At 42.5% G+C, this 20685-nt stretch overlaps 1 protein-coding gene across 1 annotated transcript in view; it reads right to left on the bottom strand.

The window, feature by feature from the left end:
* Positions 1-11085, bottom strand: part of LOC110504716 (melatonin receptor type 1A-A) — a 32951-nt gene extending 21866 nt beyond the window's left edge. The window contains exon 1 of the mRNA XM_021583503.2: positions 10718-11085. Coding sequence (XP_021439178.1) covers positions 10718-10904 — 187 coding nt within the window. The 5' untranslated portion in view covers positions 10905-11085. The remainder of the gene's footprint in view (positions 1-10717) is intronic.
* Positions 11086-20685: the final 9600 nt, after the last annotated feature.

The raw sequence follows: 20685 nt of genomic DNA, 5'->3' as shown, positions 1-20685 counted from the left end.
AGTGTGATAGGACCAGGGATAAACCATATAACCGGACAGTACTCTAAGTGTGATAGGACCAGGGATTGACCATATAACTGGACAGTACTCTAAGTGTGATAGGACCAGGGATTGACCATATAACCGGACAGTACTCTAAGTGTGATAGAACCAGGGATTGACCATATAACCAGACAGTACTCTAAGTGTGATAGGACCAGTGATTGACCATATAACCAGACAGTACTCTAAGTGTGATAGGACCAGGGATAAACCATATAACCAGACAGTACTCTAAGTGTGATAGGACCAGGGATTGACCATATAACCAGACAGTACTCTAAGTGTGATAGGACCAGGGATTGACCATATAACCAGACAGTACTCTAAGTGTGATAGGACCAGGGATTGACCATATAACCAGACAGTACTCTAAGTGTGATAGAACCAGGGATAAACCATATAACTGGACAGTACTCTAAGTGTGATAGGACCAGGGATAAACCACATAACCGGACAGTACTCTAAGTGTGATAGGACCAGTGATTGACCATATAACTGGACGGTACTCTAAATGTGATAGGACCAGGGATTGACCATATAACCGGACAGTAATCTAAGTGTGATAGGACCAGGGATTGACCATATAACCAGACAGTACTCTAAGTGTGATAGGACCAGGGATTGACCATATAACCAGACAGTACTCTAAGTGTGATAGGACCAGGCAGTACTCTAAGTGTGATAGGACCAGTGATTGACCATATAACTGGACAGTACTCTAAGTGTGATAGGACCAGGGATTGACCATATAACTGGACAGTACTCTAAGTGTGATAGGACCAGGGATTGACCATATAACCAGACAGTACTCTAAGTGTGATAGGACCAGGGATTGACCATATAACCAGACAGTACTCTAAGTGTGATAGGACCAGGGATAAACCATATAACCGGAGAGTACTCTAAGTGTGATAGGACCAGGGATTGACCATATAACCAGACAGTACTCTAAGTGTGATAGGACCAGGGATAAACCATATAACCAGACAGTACTCTAAGTGTGATAGGACCAGTGATTGACCATATAACTGGACAGTACTCTAAGTGTGATAGGACCAGGGATTGACCATATAACCAGACAGTACTCTAAGTGTGATAGGACCAGTGATTGACCATATAACCAGACAGTACTCTAAGTGTGATAGGACCAGTGATTGACCATATAACCAGACAGTACTCTAAGTGTGATAGGACCAGTGATTGACCATATAACCAGACAGTACTCTAAGTGTGATAGGACCAGGGATTGACCATATAACTGGACAGTACTCTAAGTGTGATAGGACCAGGGATAAACCATATAACCAGACAGTACTCTAAGTGTGATAGGACCAGGGATAAACCATATAACCGGACAGTACTCTAAGTGTGATAGGACCAGGGATTGACCATATAACTGGACAGTACTCTAAGTGTGATAGGACCAGGGATTGACCATATAACCGGACAGTACTCTAAGTGTGATAGAACCAGGGATTGACCATATAACCAGACAGTACTCTAAGTGTGATAGGACCAGTGATTGACCATATAACCAGACAGTACTCTAAGTGTGATAGGACCAGGGATAAACCATATAACCAGACAGTACTCTAAGTGTGATAGGACCAGGGATTGACCATATAACCAGACAGTACTCTAAGTGTGATAGGACCAGGGATTGACCATATAACCAGACAGTACTCTAAGTGTGATAGGACCAGGGATTGACCATATAACCAGACAGTACTCTAAGTGTGATAGAACCAGGGATAAACCATATAACTGGACAGTACTCTAAGTGTGATAGGACCAGGGATAAACCACATAACCGGACAGTACTCTAAGTGTGATAGGACCAGTGATTGACCATATAACTGGACGGTACTCTAAATGTGATAGGACCAGGGATTGACCATATAACCGGACAGTAATCTAAGTGTGATAGGACCAGGGATTGACCATATAACCGGACAGTACTCTAAGTGTGATAGGACCAGGGATAAACCATATAACCGGACAGTACTCTAAGTGTGATAGGACCAGGGATTGACCATATAACTGGACAGTACTCTAAGTGTGATAGGACCAGGGATTAACCATATAACTGGATAGTACTCTAAGTGTGATAGGACCAGGGATTGAATCACCTGATTCAGAGTGTTAGATGTTACATACTCTGAAAATTTTCTTGTAACAGCAATTCCCATACCCATCTTAATAACAATATTATGTATGTGTTCTGACCATGATAAAGCTGCATCCAACATGACAACTAGTAGTTAACATTTTTCGTTTGCTCTACATGCATTCTATTCATCAACAAATTCAATTGGGGGTCATCAGCAAGCAAATATCTTCAACCAAATACAATACATTTAGTTTTAGAAATGTTCAACACCAATTTGTTCATATCAACCCACCATTCTTAGTTCACTACTCAGTACATCTTTTAGCGCATTACATTCGGATATAATGCGGATGCATTGTAGAGTCCTCAGCATACATTACCACTCCTGCTTTGTTCATTACTGAAGGTAAATCATTAGTAAAGATAAGAGTAGAGAAGTGGGCCTAGGCAGCTTCCTTGAGGAACACCACAGTGTATATCTTTACTTTTTGAAAAGCTACCATTAAAGAACAGTTTTTATCTTCTCCTGGATAGATAGCTTTCCATCCAGGATAGAGCTGCAGACTTAAAACCATAACGTTTGAGTTTATCTAGTGACAGTTTATGATCAATAACATCAAAAGCAGCACTGAAATCTATCAACACAGCACCAACTAACTTCCTGTCATCCATACTCTTTAACCAATCATCTGTCATTTGTGCTAAGGCCGTACTACTAAAGTAGTTTTGCGATGTCGTTTGATTTTGTAATAAATATAGCCTCTGATTCAACAAAAGAGCCGGACATGTTCGAATTCCTACCCATAATCACGTTCAACGTTCTCCACAGTTCGTTTCATCACCCTTTACTTCATAAATGTTTAAACAAACTTAGTGACATTTCAGGATCATCCTTACTACACACTTCTAACCATTGCACATTCTTAATCTCATCCACAAATGAGTCTTGATTGAACCCTCTATAGGACCTTCGCTAGATTACCTTAGGGGAAGCCTTTGGTATTTTAGTTTTCCTAGTGAGTGCAACCAAGTTATGATCACTGTAACCTAGTGCCACTGATACAGCTTTAGAACAATGTTCAGCCATGTTAGTAAAAATGTGATCAATACAAGTTGATGATGTGATACCGGACCTATTTGTGAACGTTCTGGAAAGAGAGAGGGAGAGCGAAAGAGAAAAAGAGAGAAAGAGAGAGACATGGGAGACAGAGAGTGATAGAGAGACAGACAGACTGAGACAGAAAAAGGAGAGGGCGATAGGGAGAGCGAGGGAGAGAGACAGACAGAGAGAAAGAGCGAGGCATGGGAGAGAGAGAGGGAGACAGAGAGAGAGTGATGTGTGGGGGATAGAGCGAGGTGTGGGAGACAGAAAGAGAGAGAGAGGTGTGGGGGAGAGAGAGAGGGGCGTGGGGGGAGAGAGAGGCGTTGGGGGAGAGAGAGGCGTGGGGGGAGAGAGAGAGCAGCGTGGGGAGAGAGAGGGAGAGGTGTGGGAGGCAGAGAGAGAGCGAGGCGTGGGGGAGAGTGAGAGAGGCGTGGGAGGCAGAGAGAGAGAAAGGGAGAGAGAGAGAGAGGAGTGGGGAGAGAGAGAGTCGTGGGAAGAGAGAAAGAGAGGCGTGGGAGGCAGAGAGAGCGAAAGAGAGGGAGGCATTGGGAGAGAGAGCGAGACATGGGAGGCAGAGAGAGGGAGAGAGAGGGAGGCATTGGGAGAGAGAGAGAGGCGTGGGAGGCAGAGAGAGAGAGAGAGGGAGATAGAGTGAAGCGTGGGGGAGAGAGAGAGGCGTGGGGGAGAGAGAGAGGCGTGGGGAGTGAGAGAGGGAGAGAAAGAGGTGTGGGGGTGAGAGCGAGTCGTGGAGGAGAGAGAGAGGCGTGGGGAGAGAGAGAGAGAGGCATGGGAGGCTGAGAGAGAGGCGTGGGGGAGAGAGAGAGAGGCGTGGGAGGCAGAGAGAGAGAGCGGCATGGGAGGCAGAGAGAGAGCGAAGCGTGGGGAGAGAGAGGGAGAGGTGTGGGAGGCAGAGAGAGAGCGAGGCGTGGGGGAGAGTGAGAGAGGCGTGGGAGGCAGAGAGAGAGAAAGGGAGAGAGAGAGAGAGGAGTGGGGAGAGAGAGAGTCGTGGGAAGAGAGAAAGAGAGGCGTGGGAGGCAGAGAGAGCGAAAGAGAGGGAGGCATTGGGAGAGAGAGCGAGGCATGGGAGGCAGAGAGAGGGAGAGAGAGGGAGGCATTGGGAGAGAGAGAGAGGCGTGGGAGGCAGAGAGAGAGAGAGGGAGATAGAGTGAGGCGTGGGGGAGAGAGAGAGGCGTGGGGGAGAGAGAGGCGTGGGGAGTGAGAGAGGGAGAGAAAGAGGCATGGGGGTGAGAGCGAGGCGTGGAGGAGAGAAAGAGGCGTGGGGAGAGAGAGAGAGAGGCATGGGAGGCAGAGAGAGAGAGGCGTGGGGGAGAGAGAGAGGCGTGGGAGGCAGAGAGAGAGCGAGGAATGGGGGAGAGAGAGAGAGGCGTGGGGGAGAGAGAGAGAGAGGCGTGGGGGAGAGAGAGAGCGAGGCATAGGGGAGAGAGAGGCGTGGCAGGCAGAGAGAGAGTGAGGCGTGGGGGAAAGAGAGAGAGGCGTGGGGGAGAGAGAGAGAGAGGCGTGGGGAGAGAGAGCGAGGTGTGGGGAGAGAGAGGCGTGGGGAGAGAGAGAGAGAGGCGTGGGAGGCAGAGAGAGGGAGGCATTGGGAGAGAGAGCGAGGAGTGGCGAGAGAGAGCGAGGTGTGGGGAGAGAGAGCGATGTGTGGGGAGAGAGAGGCGTGGGGAGAGAGAGGTGTGGGAGGGAGAGAGAAAGGGAGGCATTGGGAGAGAGAGCGAGGCGTGGGGGAGGGAGAGAGAGAGACGTGGGGGAGAGAGAGAGGCGTGGGGGGAGAGGGAGAGACGTGGGGGAGGGAGAGAGAGACGTGGAGGAGAGAGAGACAATTGCAAAAATGTAATTTGAGGCTACTACTATACTCCCTCCTGCACTAAATTTACAAACACTTCTAAAATTGCTGACAATAATTTTTACAATATCAGAAAATATTTAGCTGACTTTAAACGGGCAATTCAATTTTCTCCGTGCTTATCAGTACGTTATATTTAAGCACTTAACTTTATGGTAATTGGCAACAATTTATATTCATTCCAGGTAAGTACTGTATTGGTTGCATATATATTAGGGATAGCATTGAACTGGACTCACCTGGTCAGTCTATGTCATGGAGAGCTGGTGTTTCAGTATCCAGGAGTCACAGTCAGAGTTAACAGCATGTAGGCTCTACAATACATTATGCACATATACTGTATATTCTCCTAAATAAATAAACCATAAAGTGACTGTATTTATATCTAAACGTTATGTTATAAAGCACTCATGAATAATCTGGAGGCTGCCATTCCCCCTTTGGTGCAGATTAAAGAATGCAATATGAATACATTTATAGATTAAACTGTGACTGTACTTTGTAGCGAAGGTGACTCCCCAGGCCAGAAAATTATCAACACGAAGCCATCCTGTCTAACTGGCAGAGGAGGAGGGTACCAGAACGTTTGGTGGTAGCACCAGCGATAACCCCTCCACGAACACGACACAAGAGAAACTATCGTCTGGGTCCAATGTTGCTTGTTATGATGTTGCTTGTTATGATGTTGCTTGTTATGATGTTGCTTGTTATGATGTTGCTTGTTATGATGTTGCTTGTTATGATGTTGCTCGTTCGGAGGTCTTTATCCCTTTTTCTTTTTATGTATTATGTGTGTATTGTTATTGTTATTGTATTGTTATTGTATTGTTATTGTATTGTTATTGTATTGTTATTTTATTGTTATTGTATTGTTATTTTATTGTTATTGTATTGTTATTGTTATTGTATTGTTATTGTATTGTTATTGTATTGTTATTGTATTGTTATTTTATTGTTATTGTATTGTTATTTTATTGTTATTGTAGTATTATTGTATTGTTATTGTATTGTTATTTTATTGTTATTGTATTGTTATTTTATTGTTATTGTAGTATTATTGTATTGTTATTGTATTGTTATTTTATTGTTATTGTATTGTTATTTTATTGTTATTGTATTGTTATTGTATTGTTATTGTATTATTTTATTGTTATTGTATTGTTATTGTATTGTTATTGTATTGTTATTTTATTGTTATTGTATTGTTATTTTATTGTTATTGTAGTATTATTGTATTGTTATTGTATTGTTATTTTATTGTTATTGTATTGTTATTTTATTGTTATTGTATTGTTATTGTATTGTTATTTTATTGTTATTGTATTGTTATTGTATTGTTATTTTATTGTTATTGTATTGTTATTGTATTGTTATTTTATTGTTATTGTATTGTTATTGTATTGTTATTGTATTGTTATTTTATTGTTATTGTATTGTTATTGTATTGTTATTGTATTGTTATTTTATTGTTATTGTATTGTTATTGTGGTGTTATTTTATTGTTATTGTATTGTTATTGTATTGCTATAATATTGTTATTGTATTGTTATTTTATTGTTATTGTATTGTTATTGTATTGTTATTTTATTGTTATTGTATTGTTATTGTATTGTTATTGTATTGTTATGTTATTGTTATTGTATTGTTATTTTATTGTTATTGTATTGTTATTGTATTGTTATTGTATTGTTATTTTATTGTTATTGTATTGTTATTGTATTGTTATTTTATTGTTATTGCATTGTTATTGTATTGTTATTGTATTGTTATTGTATTGTTATTGCATTGTTATTGTATTGTTATTGTATTGTTATTGCATTGTTATTGCATTGTTATTGTATTGTTATTGTATTGTTATTGCATTGTTATTGTATTGTTATTGTATTGTTATTGCATTGTTATTGCATTGTTATTGTATTGTTATTGCATTGTTATTGTATTGTCATTGTATTGTTATTGCATTGTTATTGCATTGTTATTGTATTGTTATTGTATTGTTATTGTATTGTTATTGCATTGTTATTGTATTGTTATTGTATTGTTATTGTATTGTTATTGCATTGTTATTGCATTGTTATTGCATTGTTATTGTATTGTTATTGTATTGTTATTGTATTGTTATTATATTGTTATTGTATTGTTATTGTATTGTTATTGTATTGTTATTGTATTGTTATTGCATTGTTATTGCATTGTTATTGCATTGTTATTGTATTGTTATTTTATTGTTATTGCATTGTTATTGTATTGCTAGATATTGCTGACTGTTGGAGCTACAAACATAAACATTTTGCTGCACCTGCAATAACATGTGTACATTTAGATTTTATTGATCTGTTTGATAAGGAGCCAATTACCTGCTGCTGCTAAAAATAGTGGCCTAAGCAGCAATACGATTGTGTTCCGTTCATGTGGTAACCCAAGGTTCCAACAATGAAGGTTAACTCAAATGAAAAGGACATGGAATAAAATAACAGCAGCTCTACAGAATAAATGTTGGCTTTACAACTAGGGTTACAATCTTTCAGGAACTTTCAATAAATTACCTGGTTTACCAGAAATCCCCCCACCAAGATTTCTGGAAAACCAGTGAATTTATTGAAAGTTCTCGGCATTTTGCAACCCTACTCATGACACTTACAGCACTACAGTACCTGCACCAATACCAGTCAATGTTGCCCTTTTGCAAAGTGATTTTTAATCTAGAGGATCATTAAATTGCCACTTGAGCCTCCACAACAACACACACCTGTCTGTATAATGCAGTGTGACCGTACACAGTAGCTAGCCTGTTTCACACATCACTCATATCTTCTCTGTGATTTAGAACAGAATAAGGTTACAGTAATGAGGATAAATCTACTCTGTGATCAATGTTCCCTCAGCTCCCCCGGGACTGCCGCGCAGAAGAAATATCAGCCTGCACAGAGAATTATGAGGTTGAACTTCACTTAACTTTCTAGAGTTTTCCCCATTAGTTAGCACTATCAATGTTTCCTTTTACTGTGGGAATTGTGATCGATTCAACGCAATATTAGCCACTTTCAATGCAACATACCAAAACAAAATGCCATAACCAATCAAAGCTGCAGGAGGCATATATGCAAATAGAACATTGCCATATATGGATCTGTGGCCATTCACTTTGAACTGGACTGTGTTTACAGCATAAGCACAAGAGCTGCATGTGGCCACGTGTGCACATTTCTTCATATCCTTTGCTAGATAGCGAGTTATTAGCCCAGTTATAGATAATTTGTAATCAGCAATGGGGGAGTGATTGCTCCTTCAAGAGCACAAAACATGTACACTTCTAGACATCTTTGAATGCGAGTCAGGTAAAGAGTTTTTTTTGTCTTAAAGGGGCAGTGTTGTATTTTGAGAGAGGCTTGAATAAGCTAAGTAGCCAATAGGCAGAGGGTAGCATCATTTCTCTGATTCTCTGTAACAATGGTATGGGAATAATGATGCATTTTATTTTGTAAAGTGTTTCTTGCATCAAACAACACAACAACATTTTCAGTCACCTCCTTTATATGAAGAACAAGTGGATAAACAGGTTAATCTCAAGCCCTGTATGGTTTTTTCCCCCAAAAGTCTCATGGAATGTTACCTGAATGATATAACAGCTATTTACATATTAAAATGCTATGGGATGCATTTTCTCCATTGTAGGCCTACCAGCCACTACATTATGATAAAATAGCTACAGTAGCCTACTTGACTACTGTTCAAACTGTAACTTAAAGCGGGTACAGCTTCAGTGTTCAAAGTAAACCCATGCTGGAAGTTGCACAGAATTTTCACACTGTTCGAGTTTGCGCTCAGCAGACCTAACATTTTCTCAGTACCAACGTTTTTTTGAGGGAACATTGTCTGTGATGTTGAACAGAATAAGGCGACAGTAATGAGGATAGATCTACTCTGTGAAGCTGAACAGAATAAAGTGACAGTAATGAGGATAGATTTTCTCTGTGATGCTGAACAGAATGAGGTTACAGTAATGAGGATAGATCTACTCTGTGATGCTGAACAGAATAAAGTGACAGTAATGAGGATAGATTTTCTCTGTGATGCTGAACAGAATGAGGTTACAGTAATGAGGATAGATCTACTCTGTGAAGCTGAACAGAATAAAGTGACAGTAATGAGGATAGATTTTCTCTGTGATGCTGAACAGAATGAGGTTACAGTAATGAGGCTAGATCTACTCTGTGATGCTCAACAGAATAAAGTGACAGTAATGAGGATAGATCTACTCTGTGAAGATGAATAGAATAAAGTGACAGTAATGAGGATAGATCTACTCTGTGAAGCTGAACAGAATAAAGTGACAGTAATGAGGATAGATCTACTCTGTGATGCTGAACAGAATGAGGTTACAGTAATGAGGATAGATCTACTCCGTGATGCTGAACAGAATGAGGTTACAGTAATGAGGATAGATTTTTTCTGTGAAGGTGAACAGAATGAGGTTACAGTAATGATGATAGATTTTCTCCCGAGTGGCACAGACACCGCATCTCAGTGCAAGAAGTGTCACTGCAGTACCTGGTTCGAATCTTGGCTGCATCACATCTGGCTGTGATTGAGAATACCATAGGGCGGTGCACAATTGGCCCGGCGTTGCCAGGGTAGGCAGTCATTATAAATAAGAATTTGTTCTTAACTGACTTGCCTAGTTCAATAAATAAACACATTTAAAACATCTGCTCTGTGATGCTGAACAGAATGAGGTTACAATAATGAGAAGAGAATGAAAGGTCACTCTGAATCAGATATCATATTAACATGGCATAAGCCATGGCAAAATGTATAGAATTTGAGAAGAGTTGTTTTAAAACTGCAACATTTTCTCTACACCCCGTTGTAAAATGTGTAGCATTGCAGGAAATTAATTTTAGAATGTAGAGGACCGGGCCCTTGATACGTGCCCGGTCAGAAATTCGTCCATGATTACTACAAGTTTAGATAGCTGGGTAGACTAATTTACCAATCTCATTTTTTTTTGCTGACATGGGCTAATTGAGTGACTGTCAGTGACTGACATAACACGAGGAACACTGCTGATGAAATTGCACCTTGTGTATTTTACTATTCTAACGCTCAACAGACTGAGTTCCTAAGTGAGGGTCTGTCGAGGGCCCTCTGCGACCGCCTATGTCGCTTATGCCCAGGGCCGGCAAGGCAGGACATCCACAGGACATCTCTGTGGCTTGTACTTATGCAGAATACAGATGTAGGATCTTAATTTGAGCCAGTTTGCTAAAGCAAGAAAATAATCCTGCAGCAACAGGAAGTGTGGGTTATGTGAATTATAATGAATTTACGGAGAATGTAGCAACCCCAACAAAAAAGTAAGAGAAAATCATGTCTGAAATATCAAAGGGGAAATTACAAACTTCAGAAGCCTTTTTAAACCTTAAATACACTACAAGTTTTTAATTTCCTGCATTACAGGAAAGTTCTCCTGCAACAGGGTGATACAACTAAGAAATGAAGATAGACAAATAAGTTTCCTTTTGTTGTAAAAGACTACAGCAAATGGCAGTATGCTTTTCAAAATACATACGTTTTATTGGGTTAGGCTACTTTGACTTACCTGCGTTTCTGAGTTTTTTGTTTCTGTACACGGAGATAATGACCAAGAGGTTGCCCAAAATATCAACGACAATGGTGAAAATCAGAAAGCATCCCAAAGTTGTCGCAACCCATGGAGGGCGATTCAGGTTAGTGTCGTGGGGGGCCACTGAAGAACCGTTCGTCAGACCGCTTTCATTTCTTATCATTTTATCGTATCTCTTCACCTTCTCTCAGTCTCGTAATACATCTCAGGTTTGCGCTCCATAGTAGCCGTCTTTGCGCAGCTGAAACTTCTATTTCACCTGTTGTAGCTTGGTCCTCTTCTGAGTGCCCAAGTTCAATTATTCTGCCACGACACGCAGCTACACTTTTATAGCCCTGCATCGTCTTCCATCACTTTGCGCGTCTGTCCCATTCCGCGGCAACTTCAGTGCCGGATTCCAAGACTAAACTGTAGCCTAAGTGGTGAAAATACTGACACCTAGTGGCCGAACGTGGTAAGCACTTCTCCACTCCATGTTTGACTGCTGGTGCTCAATTCATATCAAGTCTTCACGACGCTTTTCACTCGCACGAGTCTATCATTTATTAATGTGTTCATTCATTACTGTCAGTCATTCATGCTTTATTTATACCAAACCATAGATTTTATTAGAAGAGTGTATTACACTGTATTTATACTATTCTTTCCTTCTGTAATCTGTAGGGACCCTTTATTTTATACCACCCGCCACTGTTTCGGTAAACAGCTGAGGAATAGGGCTGGAGAAATGTAACCCCTTATCCAATTCATAGACAGACTGACCATCCATTACATCACAATTATAGTTTTAACCGTGTTTTGAGGGTATACAGTGATGGTTTACATTACAATAACATTGCTTACAAACAAAATAATAAAACAAGCTTATATGTTGGGTTCTGATGGGGTAAGACAGTTGAACTGATCTCATGAGGTTAAGTTATATTCTTGCAGAATCAATGGCTATACAGAACACAGTGTACAAAACATTATGAACACCTTCTCTTTCCATGACATGGACTGACCAGGTGAACCCAGAAGAAAGCTATGATCCCTTATTGATGTAACTTGTTAAATCCACTTCAATCAGTATAGATGAAGGGGAAGGAGGCATGTTAAAGAAGGTTTTTATGCTTTGTGACAATTGAGACATGGATTGTGTATGTGTGCCATTCAGAGGGTGAATGGGCAAGACGAGATCAAACACGGTATGTTAGTATGTGCCAGGCTCACCAGTTTGAGTGTGTCAAGAACTGCAACACTGCTGTTTTTTTTAAACGCTCAACAGTTTCAAGAGTGGTCCACCACCCAAAGGACATCCAGCAAACTTAACACAACTGTGGGAAGCATTGGAGTCAACATGGGGCAGCATCCCTGTGGAACACTTTCGACACCTTGTAGAGTCCATTCCCTGACGAATTGAGGCTGTTTGGGGGGCGAAAGGGGGTGCAACTCAATATTAGGAAGGTGTGCCTAATGTTTCAGACACTCAGTGTTCATTTAAAAGTAAATAAATGTAATCACAGATTGCCCCTTTAAAGGCAGAGTAGAAAAACAGATATTTCCTCTTTTCAAATATGTCAAAGTTGTCAATACAAAGTAATCTAAAGTAGGTTTCATGACCATGTCTTTAAAACCAAGGTCCTCAATATTGCAGCTATACGAATATCTTACAGTCCGTTTCTTATTGTTGCAACTCTGTTTATAACCAAAGGTTGAACAGTGAGATTCTTGGAAAAAAGGAACAGAAAAGTGTTTTTTGTTACCAGTGTTCTTACCTGCAGATAAATGAGCCAACAATCTAATGAAGAAGAATTCAATGCTACTTTGCATTTGGTAATTTATCAAGATAATGTCCCACCCCACATATTGATTGCCCCTCCTACTTGACCTCAGCAAGCCTTAGTAATGGTTTTCATCACTGTGTGTATCTACGAGTCTGTATATCTGTATCTACAGTGGGGCAAAAAAGTATTTAGTCAGCCACCAATTGTGCAAGTTCTCACACTTAAAAAGATGAGAGAGGCCTGTAATTTTCATCATAGGTACACTTCAACTATGACAGACAAAATGAGAAAAACAAATCCAGAAAATCACATTGTAGGATTTTTAATGAATTTATTTGCAAATTATGGTGGAAAATAAGTATTTGGTCAATAACAAAAGTTTATCTCAATACTTTGCTATATACCCTTTGTTGGCAATGACAGAGGTCAAATGGTTTCTGTAAGTCTTCACAAGGTTTTCACACACTGTTGCTGGTATTTCGGCCTATTCCTCCATGCAGATCTCCTCTAGAGCAGTGATGTTTTGGGGCTGTTGCTGGGCAACACGGACTTTCAACTCCCTCCAAAGATTTTCTATGGGGTTGAGATCTGGAGACTGGCTAGGCCACTCCAGGACCTTGAAATGCTTCTTACGAAGCCACTCCGTTGCCCGTGTTTGGGATCATTGTCATGCTGAAAGACACAGCCACATTTCATCTTCAATGCCCTTGCTGATGGAAGGAGGTTTTCACTCAAAATCTCACGTTACATGGCCCCATTCATTCTTTCCTTTACACGGATCAGTCGTCCTGGTCCCTTTGCAGAAAAACAGCCCCAAAGCATGATGTTTCCACCCCCATGCTTCACAGTAGGTATGGTGTTCTTTGGATGCAACTCAGCATTCTTTGTCCTCCAAACACGACAGGTTGAGTTTTTACCAAAAAGTTATATTTTGGTTTCATCTGACCATATGACATTCTCTTAATCTTCTTCTGGATCATCCAAATGCTCTGACGGGCCTGGACATGTACTGGCTTAAGCAAGGGGACACGTCTGGCACTGCAGGATTTGAGTCCCTGGCGGCGTAGTGTGTTACTGATGGTAGGCTTTGTTACTTTGGTCCCAGCTCTCTGCAAGTCATTCACTAGGCCCCCCCCCCCCCCCCCGTGTGGTTCTGGGATCTTTGCTCACCGTTCTTGTGATCATTTTGACCCCACGGGGTGAAATCTTGCGTGGAGCCCCAGTGTGATTTTCTGGATTTTTTTACCTCATTTTGTCTGTCATAGTTGAAGTGTACCTATGATGAAAATGTACAGGCCTCTCTCATCTTTTTAAGTGGGAGAACTTGCACAATTGGTGGCTGACTAAATACTTTTTTGCCCCACTGTATATACACTGAGTATACTAAACACTAGGAACACCTTCCTTCAAACCAGTTTGCCTGGCACATACTACCATACCCCATTCAAAGGCACTTGAATATTTTGTCATGCCCATTCACTCTCTGAATGGCACACATACACAATCCATGTCTCGATTGTCTCAAGGCTTAAAAATCCTTCTTTAACCTTCTCCCTTCTCCTAAAACACATCATCATCCCCATAAAGATCTGATGCCATCAGTATAATGTACGGAAGGGGTATCTCTGATTGTTATTCTTGTAATGTGAGTAAACAGACAAGAGCTCAATGTGATGGAGCATGATTAGGAAGAGAATTGCACCACTCACTCACTCACTCACTCACACACACATGTAACGGATGTGAAACGGCTAGCTTAGTTAGCGGTGGTGCGCGCTAAATAGCGTTTCAATCGGTGACGTCACTTGCTCTGAGACCTTGAAGTAGTAGTTCCCCTTCCCCGCCCCCGCGGCTTTTGTGGAGCGATGGGTAACGATGCTTCGTGGGTGACTGTTGTTGATGTGTGCAGAGGGTCCCTGGTTCGCGCCCGGGTATGGGCGAGGGGACAGTCTAAAGTTATACTGTTACACACACACACACCTCGCCTGCATGATGTACCCAGCCTTAGGTCTACATTACTGTTCAGTGCCAGACTCTCTCATCACTTACAGTATGCCTCTTTATCCACCACGTGTCCTTTAATCTGCCCGTGTTTTCTCTTCTCCCCTGTAGAGCAAGATTCCCCAAACGGCAGCCTGCGGTTGGAAAAACTTGGCCCCAAGTTTTCTGAGCAAAAAAAACTTTAATTGTTGGACATAAAAGACTGTACACCAGTAAATCCGTTCCAAATGATTTTCATGTTGACACGTGAGACACGTGATCATATACAATAGCAAGCAAGATTTAAAATGATTGTTTTAGTCAAATATTATATCTGTTTGGGCTTCTTGCTCAAGAAAAAAACATCCCGCAGCTGAATCTAGTTGATGATCCCTGATGGAGAGCGTTGAATTCAGATTGTTTTCAAAGTGACAACGCTGCAGGCTGATGAGTTCATGTGTAGGCTATAAATGATCTGTTCTGTGTTAATAGATGACAAGTTGATACTAACTCTCAGAGCGTAGCAACTGTGTTTCACGGGAAACACAAACGACTGAAAAAAATCAAGAGATATGTTTTTTTTGACAAGAGTATTGATATGGGGTTGTGCTTCTCCATTCCCCCCTGTTGCTCACTGCTCAGGAGTCTGGGTTGGTTGACGGACGCTGTGAGGCGTGTGGGTTGGTTGACGAACACTGTGAAGCGTGTGGGTCGGTTGACGGACGCTGTGAGGAGTGTGGGTTGGTTGACGTGCGCTGTAAGGCGTGTGGGTTGGTTGACGGGCGCTGTAAGGAGTGTGGGTTGGTTGACGGGTGCTGTAAGGAGTGGGGGTTGGTTGACGGGCGCTGTAAGGAGTGTGGGTTGGTTGACGGGCGCTGTAAGGAGTGGGGGTTGGTTGACGGACGCTGTGAGGAGTGTGGGTTGGTTGACGTGCGCTGTAAGGCGTGTGGGTTGGTTGACGGGCGCTGTAAGGAGTGTGGGTTGGTTGACGGGTGCTGTAAGGAGTGTGGGTTGGTTGACGGGCGCTGTGAGGAGTGTGGGTTGGTTGACGGGGGCTGTAAGGAGTGTGGGTTGGCTGTCAGCAGAGTGTGCTTCTCCATTCCCCCCCTGTTGCTCACTGCTCAGGAGTCTGGGTTGGTTGACGGACGCTGTGAGGCGTGTGGGTTGGTTGACGAACACTGTGAAGCGTGTGGGTTGGTTGACGGACGCTGTGAGGAGTGTGGGTTGGTTGACGTGCGCTGTGAGGAGTGTGGGTTGGTTGACGGGTGCTGTAAGGAGTGTGGGTTGGTTGACGGGTGCTGTAAGGCGTGTGGGTTGGTTGACGTGCGCTGTGAGGAGTGTGGGTTGGTTGACGGGCACTGTGAGGAGTGGGGGTTGGTTGACGGGCACTGTGAGGAGTGGGGGTTGGTTGACGGGCACTGTGAGGAGTGGGGGTTGGTTGACGGGCACTGTGAGGAGTGGGGGTTGGTTGACGGGCACTGTGAGGAGTGGGGGTTGGTTGACGGGCACTGTGAGGAGTGGGGGTTGGTTGACGGGCACTGTGAGGAGTGGGGGTTGGTTGACGGGCGCTGTAAGGAGTGGGGGTTGGCTGTCAGCAGAGTGTGCTTCTCCATTCCCCCCCTGTTGCTCACTGCTCAGGAGTCTGGGTTGGTTGACGGACGCTGTAAGGAGTGTGGGTTGGTTGACGGGCGCTGTGAGGAGTGTGGGTTGGTTGACGGGCGCTGTGAGGAGTGTGGGTTGGCTGTCAGCAGAGTGTGCTTCTCCATTCCCCCCCTGTTGCTCACTGCTCAGGAGTCTGGGTTGGTTGACGGACGCTGTAAGGAGTGTGGGTTGGTTGACGGACGCTGTGAGGAGTGTGGGTTGGTTGACGAACACTGTGAAGCATGTGGGTTGGTTGACGAGCGCTGTAAGGCGTGTGGGTTGGTTGACGAGCGCTGTAAGGAGTGTGGGTTGGTTGACGGGTTCTGTAAGGAGTGTGGGTTGGTTGACGGGCGCTGTAAGGAGTGTGGGTTGGTTGATGGGCGCTGTAAGGAGTGGGGGTTGGTTGACAGGCGCTGTGAGGAGTGGGGGTTGGTTGACGGGCGCTGTAAGGAGTGTGGGTTGGTTGACGGAAGCTGTGAGGAGTGGGGGTTGGTTGACATGCGCTGTAAGGAGTGGGGGTTGGTTGACGGGCGCTGTAAGGAGTGGGGGTTGGTTGACGGGCGCTGTAAGGAGTGTGGGTTGGTTGACAGGCGCTGTAAGGAGTGGGGGTTGGTTGACGGGCGCTGTAAGGAGTGTGGGTTGGTTGACAGGCGCTGTAAGGACTGTGGGTTGGTTGACGGGTGCTGTAAGGAGTGGGGGTTGGTTGACGGGTGCTGTAAGGAGTGGGGGTTGGTTGAGGGGCGCTGTAAGGAGTGGGGGTTGGTTGACATGCGCTGTAAGGAGTGTGGGTTGGTTGACGGGTGCTGTAAGGAGTGGGGGTTGGCTGTCAGCAGAGTGTGAACCTTGCTCTCTACAAAAGAGACTGTGAGAAAGCAGATAAAAGACCACAGGCTTTAATAAAACATTGAAGCTCCTTGGCCACAGCCAGTTCAGTCTGAGTGGGAGTTCCTCTCATTCAGTTACAGACTGGATTGTTGAGGAAACACACCACAAAGACACAGTCCAGTTTTACTTCAGGTTGAACAGAAATGTGCAACAAAATGCTTGCATAATAAACTATGGCCTGGCCTCTCAAATTATACGGCTGGTGTATGTCCTGGCCAGTGGATTGACAAATTCAATTTATCCAGCCTTTATTGGACCTTGCAGGACACCGTCCATTGTGCCAAGCACTTAGTAGCAAGGTTAGGGTGTTTGGAAGGAGTTGAATATGGAGCCCTCTTTATCTACACTCTTAGAAAAAAACAGTTCCATAGGGGTTCTACGGGTGTCTCTATAGTAGAACCCTTTTTGGTTCCAGGTCAAACCCAGGGTTCCCACTGGGCAAACACTGGTTGAATCAACATTGATTATTTTGGTTAAAATATCAGTGAAACAATGTGATGATGTTGAATCATTGAAATGCACGTTGAATTCACGTTAGTTGAAAACTCAAATGTAAATCAAAACTAGGTTTGAACTGACGTCTGTGCCTAGTGGGTTCTACCAAACAGGTACTAACTGGAACATCAAAGGGTTCTTAAAAGGGTTATCCTATGGCAGTGGTCACCAACCGTCGACTGGTCGATCTCCAATGCGTTCCTAGTTGATCACCAAACATTTCTGTAAAAAAAAAACAATAGAAGTTAAGCCTTGCGATCCTATTATCTTTAATTGTTTCATGCTGTTGTCAGTAGGTGCACTTGATTCAACAGCCCTAGTGCCGGGAAGGCAAAGCGTTCGCATTTTGAACCATTCATGTGTCTGAAGGTAAAACTCTGGCTAACCGGCAGGACCTGGGAACAGGGTTTCTAGGCCAATGACCCCTGAAAACACACCCACAAGGCCTGAAAACTAGCCCCCCCCAAAAAATGTAAATGTTGCATCAAGAGAGGAGTTGCCACATTTATTTGACCCTTTTTCCATAATGTTATCGAGCAAATTAAGAAGGAATATCAACAGCATTTTTAATGAAGTAGGCTAAGAAAAAAAAATGTGGTTTTCCATCAAAATAATAATTATTGAGAGTTTAAGAATATGTCGCAAAAGAAAAGATCGCCCTTAAACTCTCCAGATCATTTCCCATCAATGGATGTCGATTTAACTTGTTTTTACTGCTATGATTAAGCAATAAGGCCAGGTATGGTATATGGCCATATACCACAAACCCCTAAGGTGCCTTATTGTTATTATAAACTGGTTACCAAAGTAATTAGAACAGAAAAATATTTTTTTTTTGTAATTCCCGTGTCAACCACTCGTCTGATATACCATGGGTTTCAACCAATCAGCCTTCAGGGATCAAACCACCCCGTTTATAATTGTAAATACATCCTGTTTGTGAATGTGCATAACTATAGATAAATTCAACAGGAGAGTTTGAGTGATGAAAGTTGGATAGAGGATCTCAATCTCTGTGCAAGAAACACTTGGACGAACTTCAAAAATCGAATGTCGGGCGATTTTCTGGCAATTGTGCCTTTATTATGTGCCAGATGTTAACCTTTATAAATGGCCTATTTGCGAGATTGACTTGTTATTTCAATATGCATAGGCTACTGACTAAAATCTGGGTTTATAATTGCAATTCAACTTTGCCATGGTTTGCTGAACTATGCAGGTAGACTATAGGCCATAATAGGCCAACATGTCAACATGGAAAAATCCACAATGAAACTGATATCAAATTTGGAGAATGATTGATACATTTGCGATAGAGCTGAGACCATGATCACAATTGATAACTTCCAATTTAATGAACTAAACATGGCCATTAATATTTGCGTGATAACACGAGGCCACGACAACAAGCTGAGTTATAGTTTATTTATTAAATCCATTTGCCATCCCCTGGCAGGCTACACAAGTGACACACATTGATTTGCAAAGACTCCAGTGATTTCGTCATTTCAATATATTTAATGTATCAAATAGTAGGCTTCAGTAGCCTGGAAATAAAATAAATTAATAGACTATTTGATGGCCAACAGATGCAAATGTAGCCTATCATTCTCCACATTTAATGTAATTTTCATTGTGGACCTTTCCCATAACAAGCATGAGAGAGTTCTATAACTTCCATTTCAAAAGTACAATCGCGCAGCGCTCCAGACCCTAGAACTGAGCACGAGTAAAACCACTCGCTTGATACTGTTATTCATAAGATAAGTCCACATTAGAATTCAGTTTACTCTTTGCGAATTCATCTAAAGAGCTCCAGTGCGCCTAACACCGTTTCCCAGCGCGTTGTGGTCGTTGTATCAGTTCTATCGCGTTAATATGTTTAATGGGAAAAGCGTGTCTCCATAACGACCAATCTAAATAGCCTACCTACAACTGGTCAAATGTTATCACGACGTGCGTGCGTGTTGCTCTGTCTCAGTGACTCAGATGCCTCTGCTGCTGCGCTCTCTCAACGAGTGCTGTCAAAGCACACACACCCCTCCGGCCCTCTCCCTCTCCACCATTCATTCGCTCAGTAACAGTCTGCTCAGTACCTGATAGTCAGCAGCAGGTCACAGTGAAATATATATTTTTTAAGAGAAATTACATGGCGGCCGCGGTGCAATTTAGAAGTAGCCCAAAAAGCTGCCACCCGCGACCAATACATTCTCACCCGCGACGTCGTCTTCAAAGTGCCCGATTTTTCTGAAAAACGCAAGAATATAGCAACACTGCCAGAGAGCAAATCAAGTTCAGTTATAGGCCTACTGCTGGCCAATCAGATAGCTCAGATCAACATGTCTGCAGTTTCCTTGAGCCATACTGTCAAATTAAGCGTTGAGCGCACAGCTAAATTGATACTGTGATATTTCAAAACGTTTAAACCATGACTAGAGATACTCAACGAATGTTTTTCTGAGTGAGTTCATATTTAAGTTGTTATTCATCACTGTCAACACGTTGTTCAACATTTTTATAAGCCATAAAATGCGATACAACCAGCTCTGCAGCTGCAATGAATGAGTTATTATTAGCAGCTCGTCTGTTTTTTATATCGAGTAATATTTCACTGGACATCGGATTAACAGCATGAATTTGTGCATGAGGCAGAAATAATGCAGTGCAACTTGAATTTCGCCATCAGCTGGAAGACAGTGTCCCCTTTTCTCCGCAAAGGGAGGGTGAGCGGTGAGTCGGTTCTCTCGCTCCCCTGACTGACCATCAGATGCAAGCCATCAGTCTAGTAAAATAATAAAAAATAGCAAATGATTCTACTCACTCAGTTGTGCCTCAAAAGTAATACAACAAAGTATCTATTACAAGTGTGATCATATAGGCTACCGACTATTTTGAAATATATTTTCAAAATGGTCTCAGTACAACACTGGCAGGGAAATTCAAGCATAGCCAATGTGCAGTGTTAATGTATTGGGCCTATAGCCTATGACAAATCTCATTGCTACAGAACTTTTTTTAATGGGTTAATGTTGCATAGGCTTACATTTTTTAAGTCATATTTAATCTGTGCAGTAGAGCCGTAGATCTCGCCTTGCATTTAGACTCAGAACAGGGACAGCCGAAGACCCTTTTAGGTTCTAGATAGCACCTTTTTTTCTAAGTGTACAGTCAATTTAA

This window comes from Oncorhynchus mykiss, chromosome 31 (genome assembly GCF_013265735.2).
Source record: "Oncorhynchus mykiss isolate Arlee chromosome 31, USDA_OmykA_1.1, whole genome shotgun sequence".
In the NCBI taxonomy this organism is placed as follows: Eukaryota; Metazoa; Chordata; class Actinopteri; order Salmoniformes; family Salmonidae; genus Oncorhynchus; species Oncorhynchus mykiss.
The sequence above is the reverse complement of the archived record's forward strand: the minus strand, read 5'-3'. Positions and strand labels throughout refer to the sequence as shown.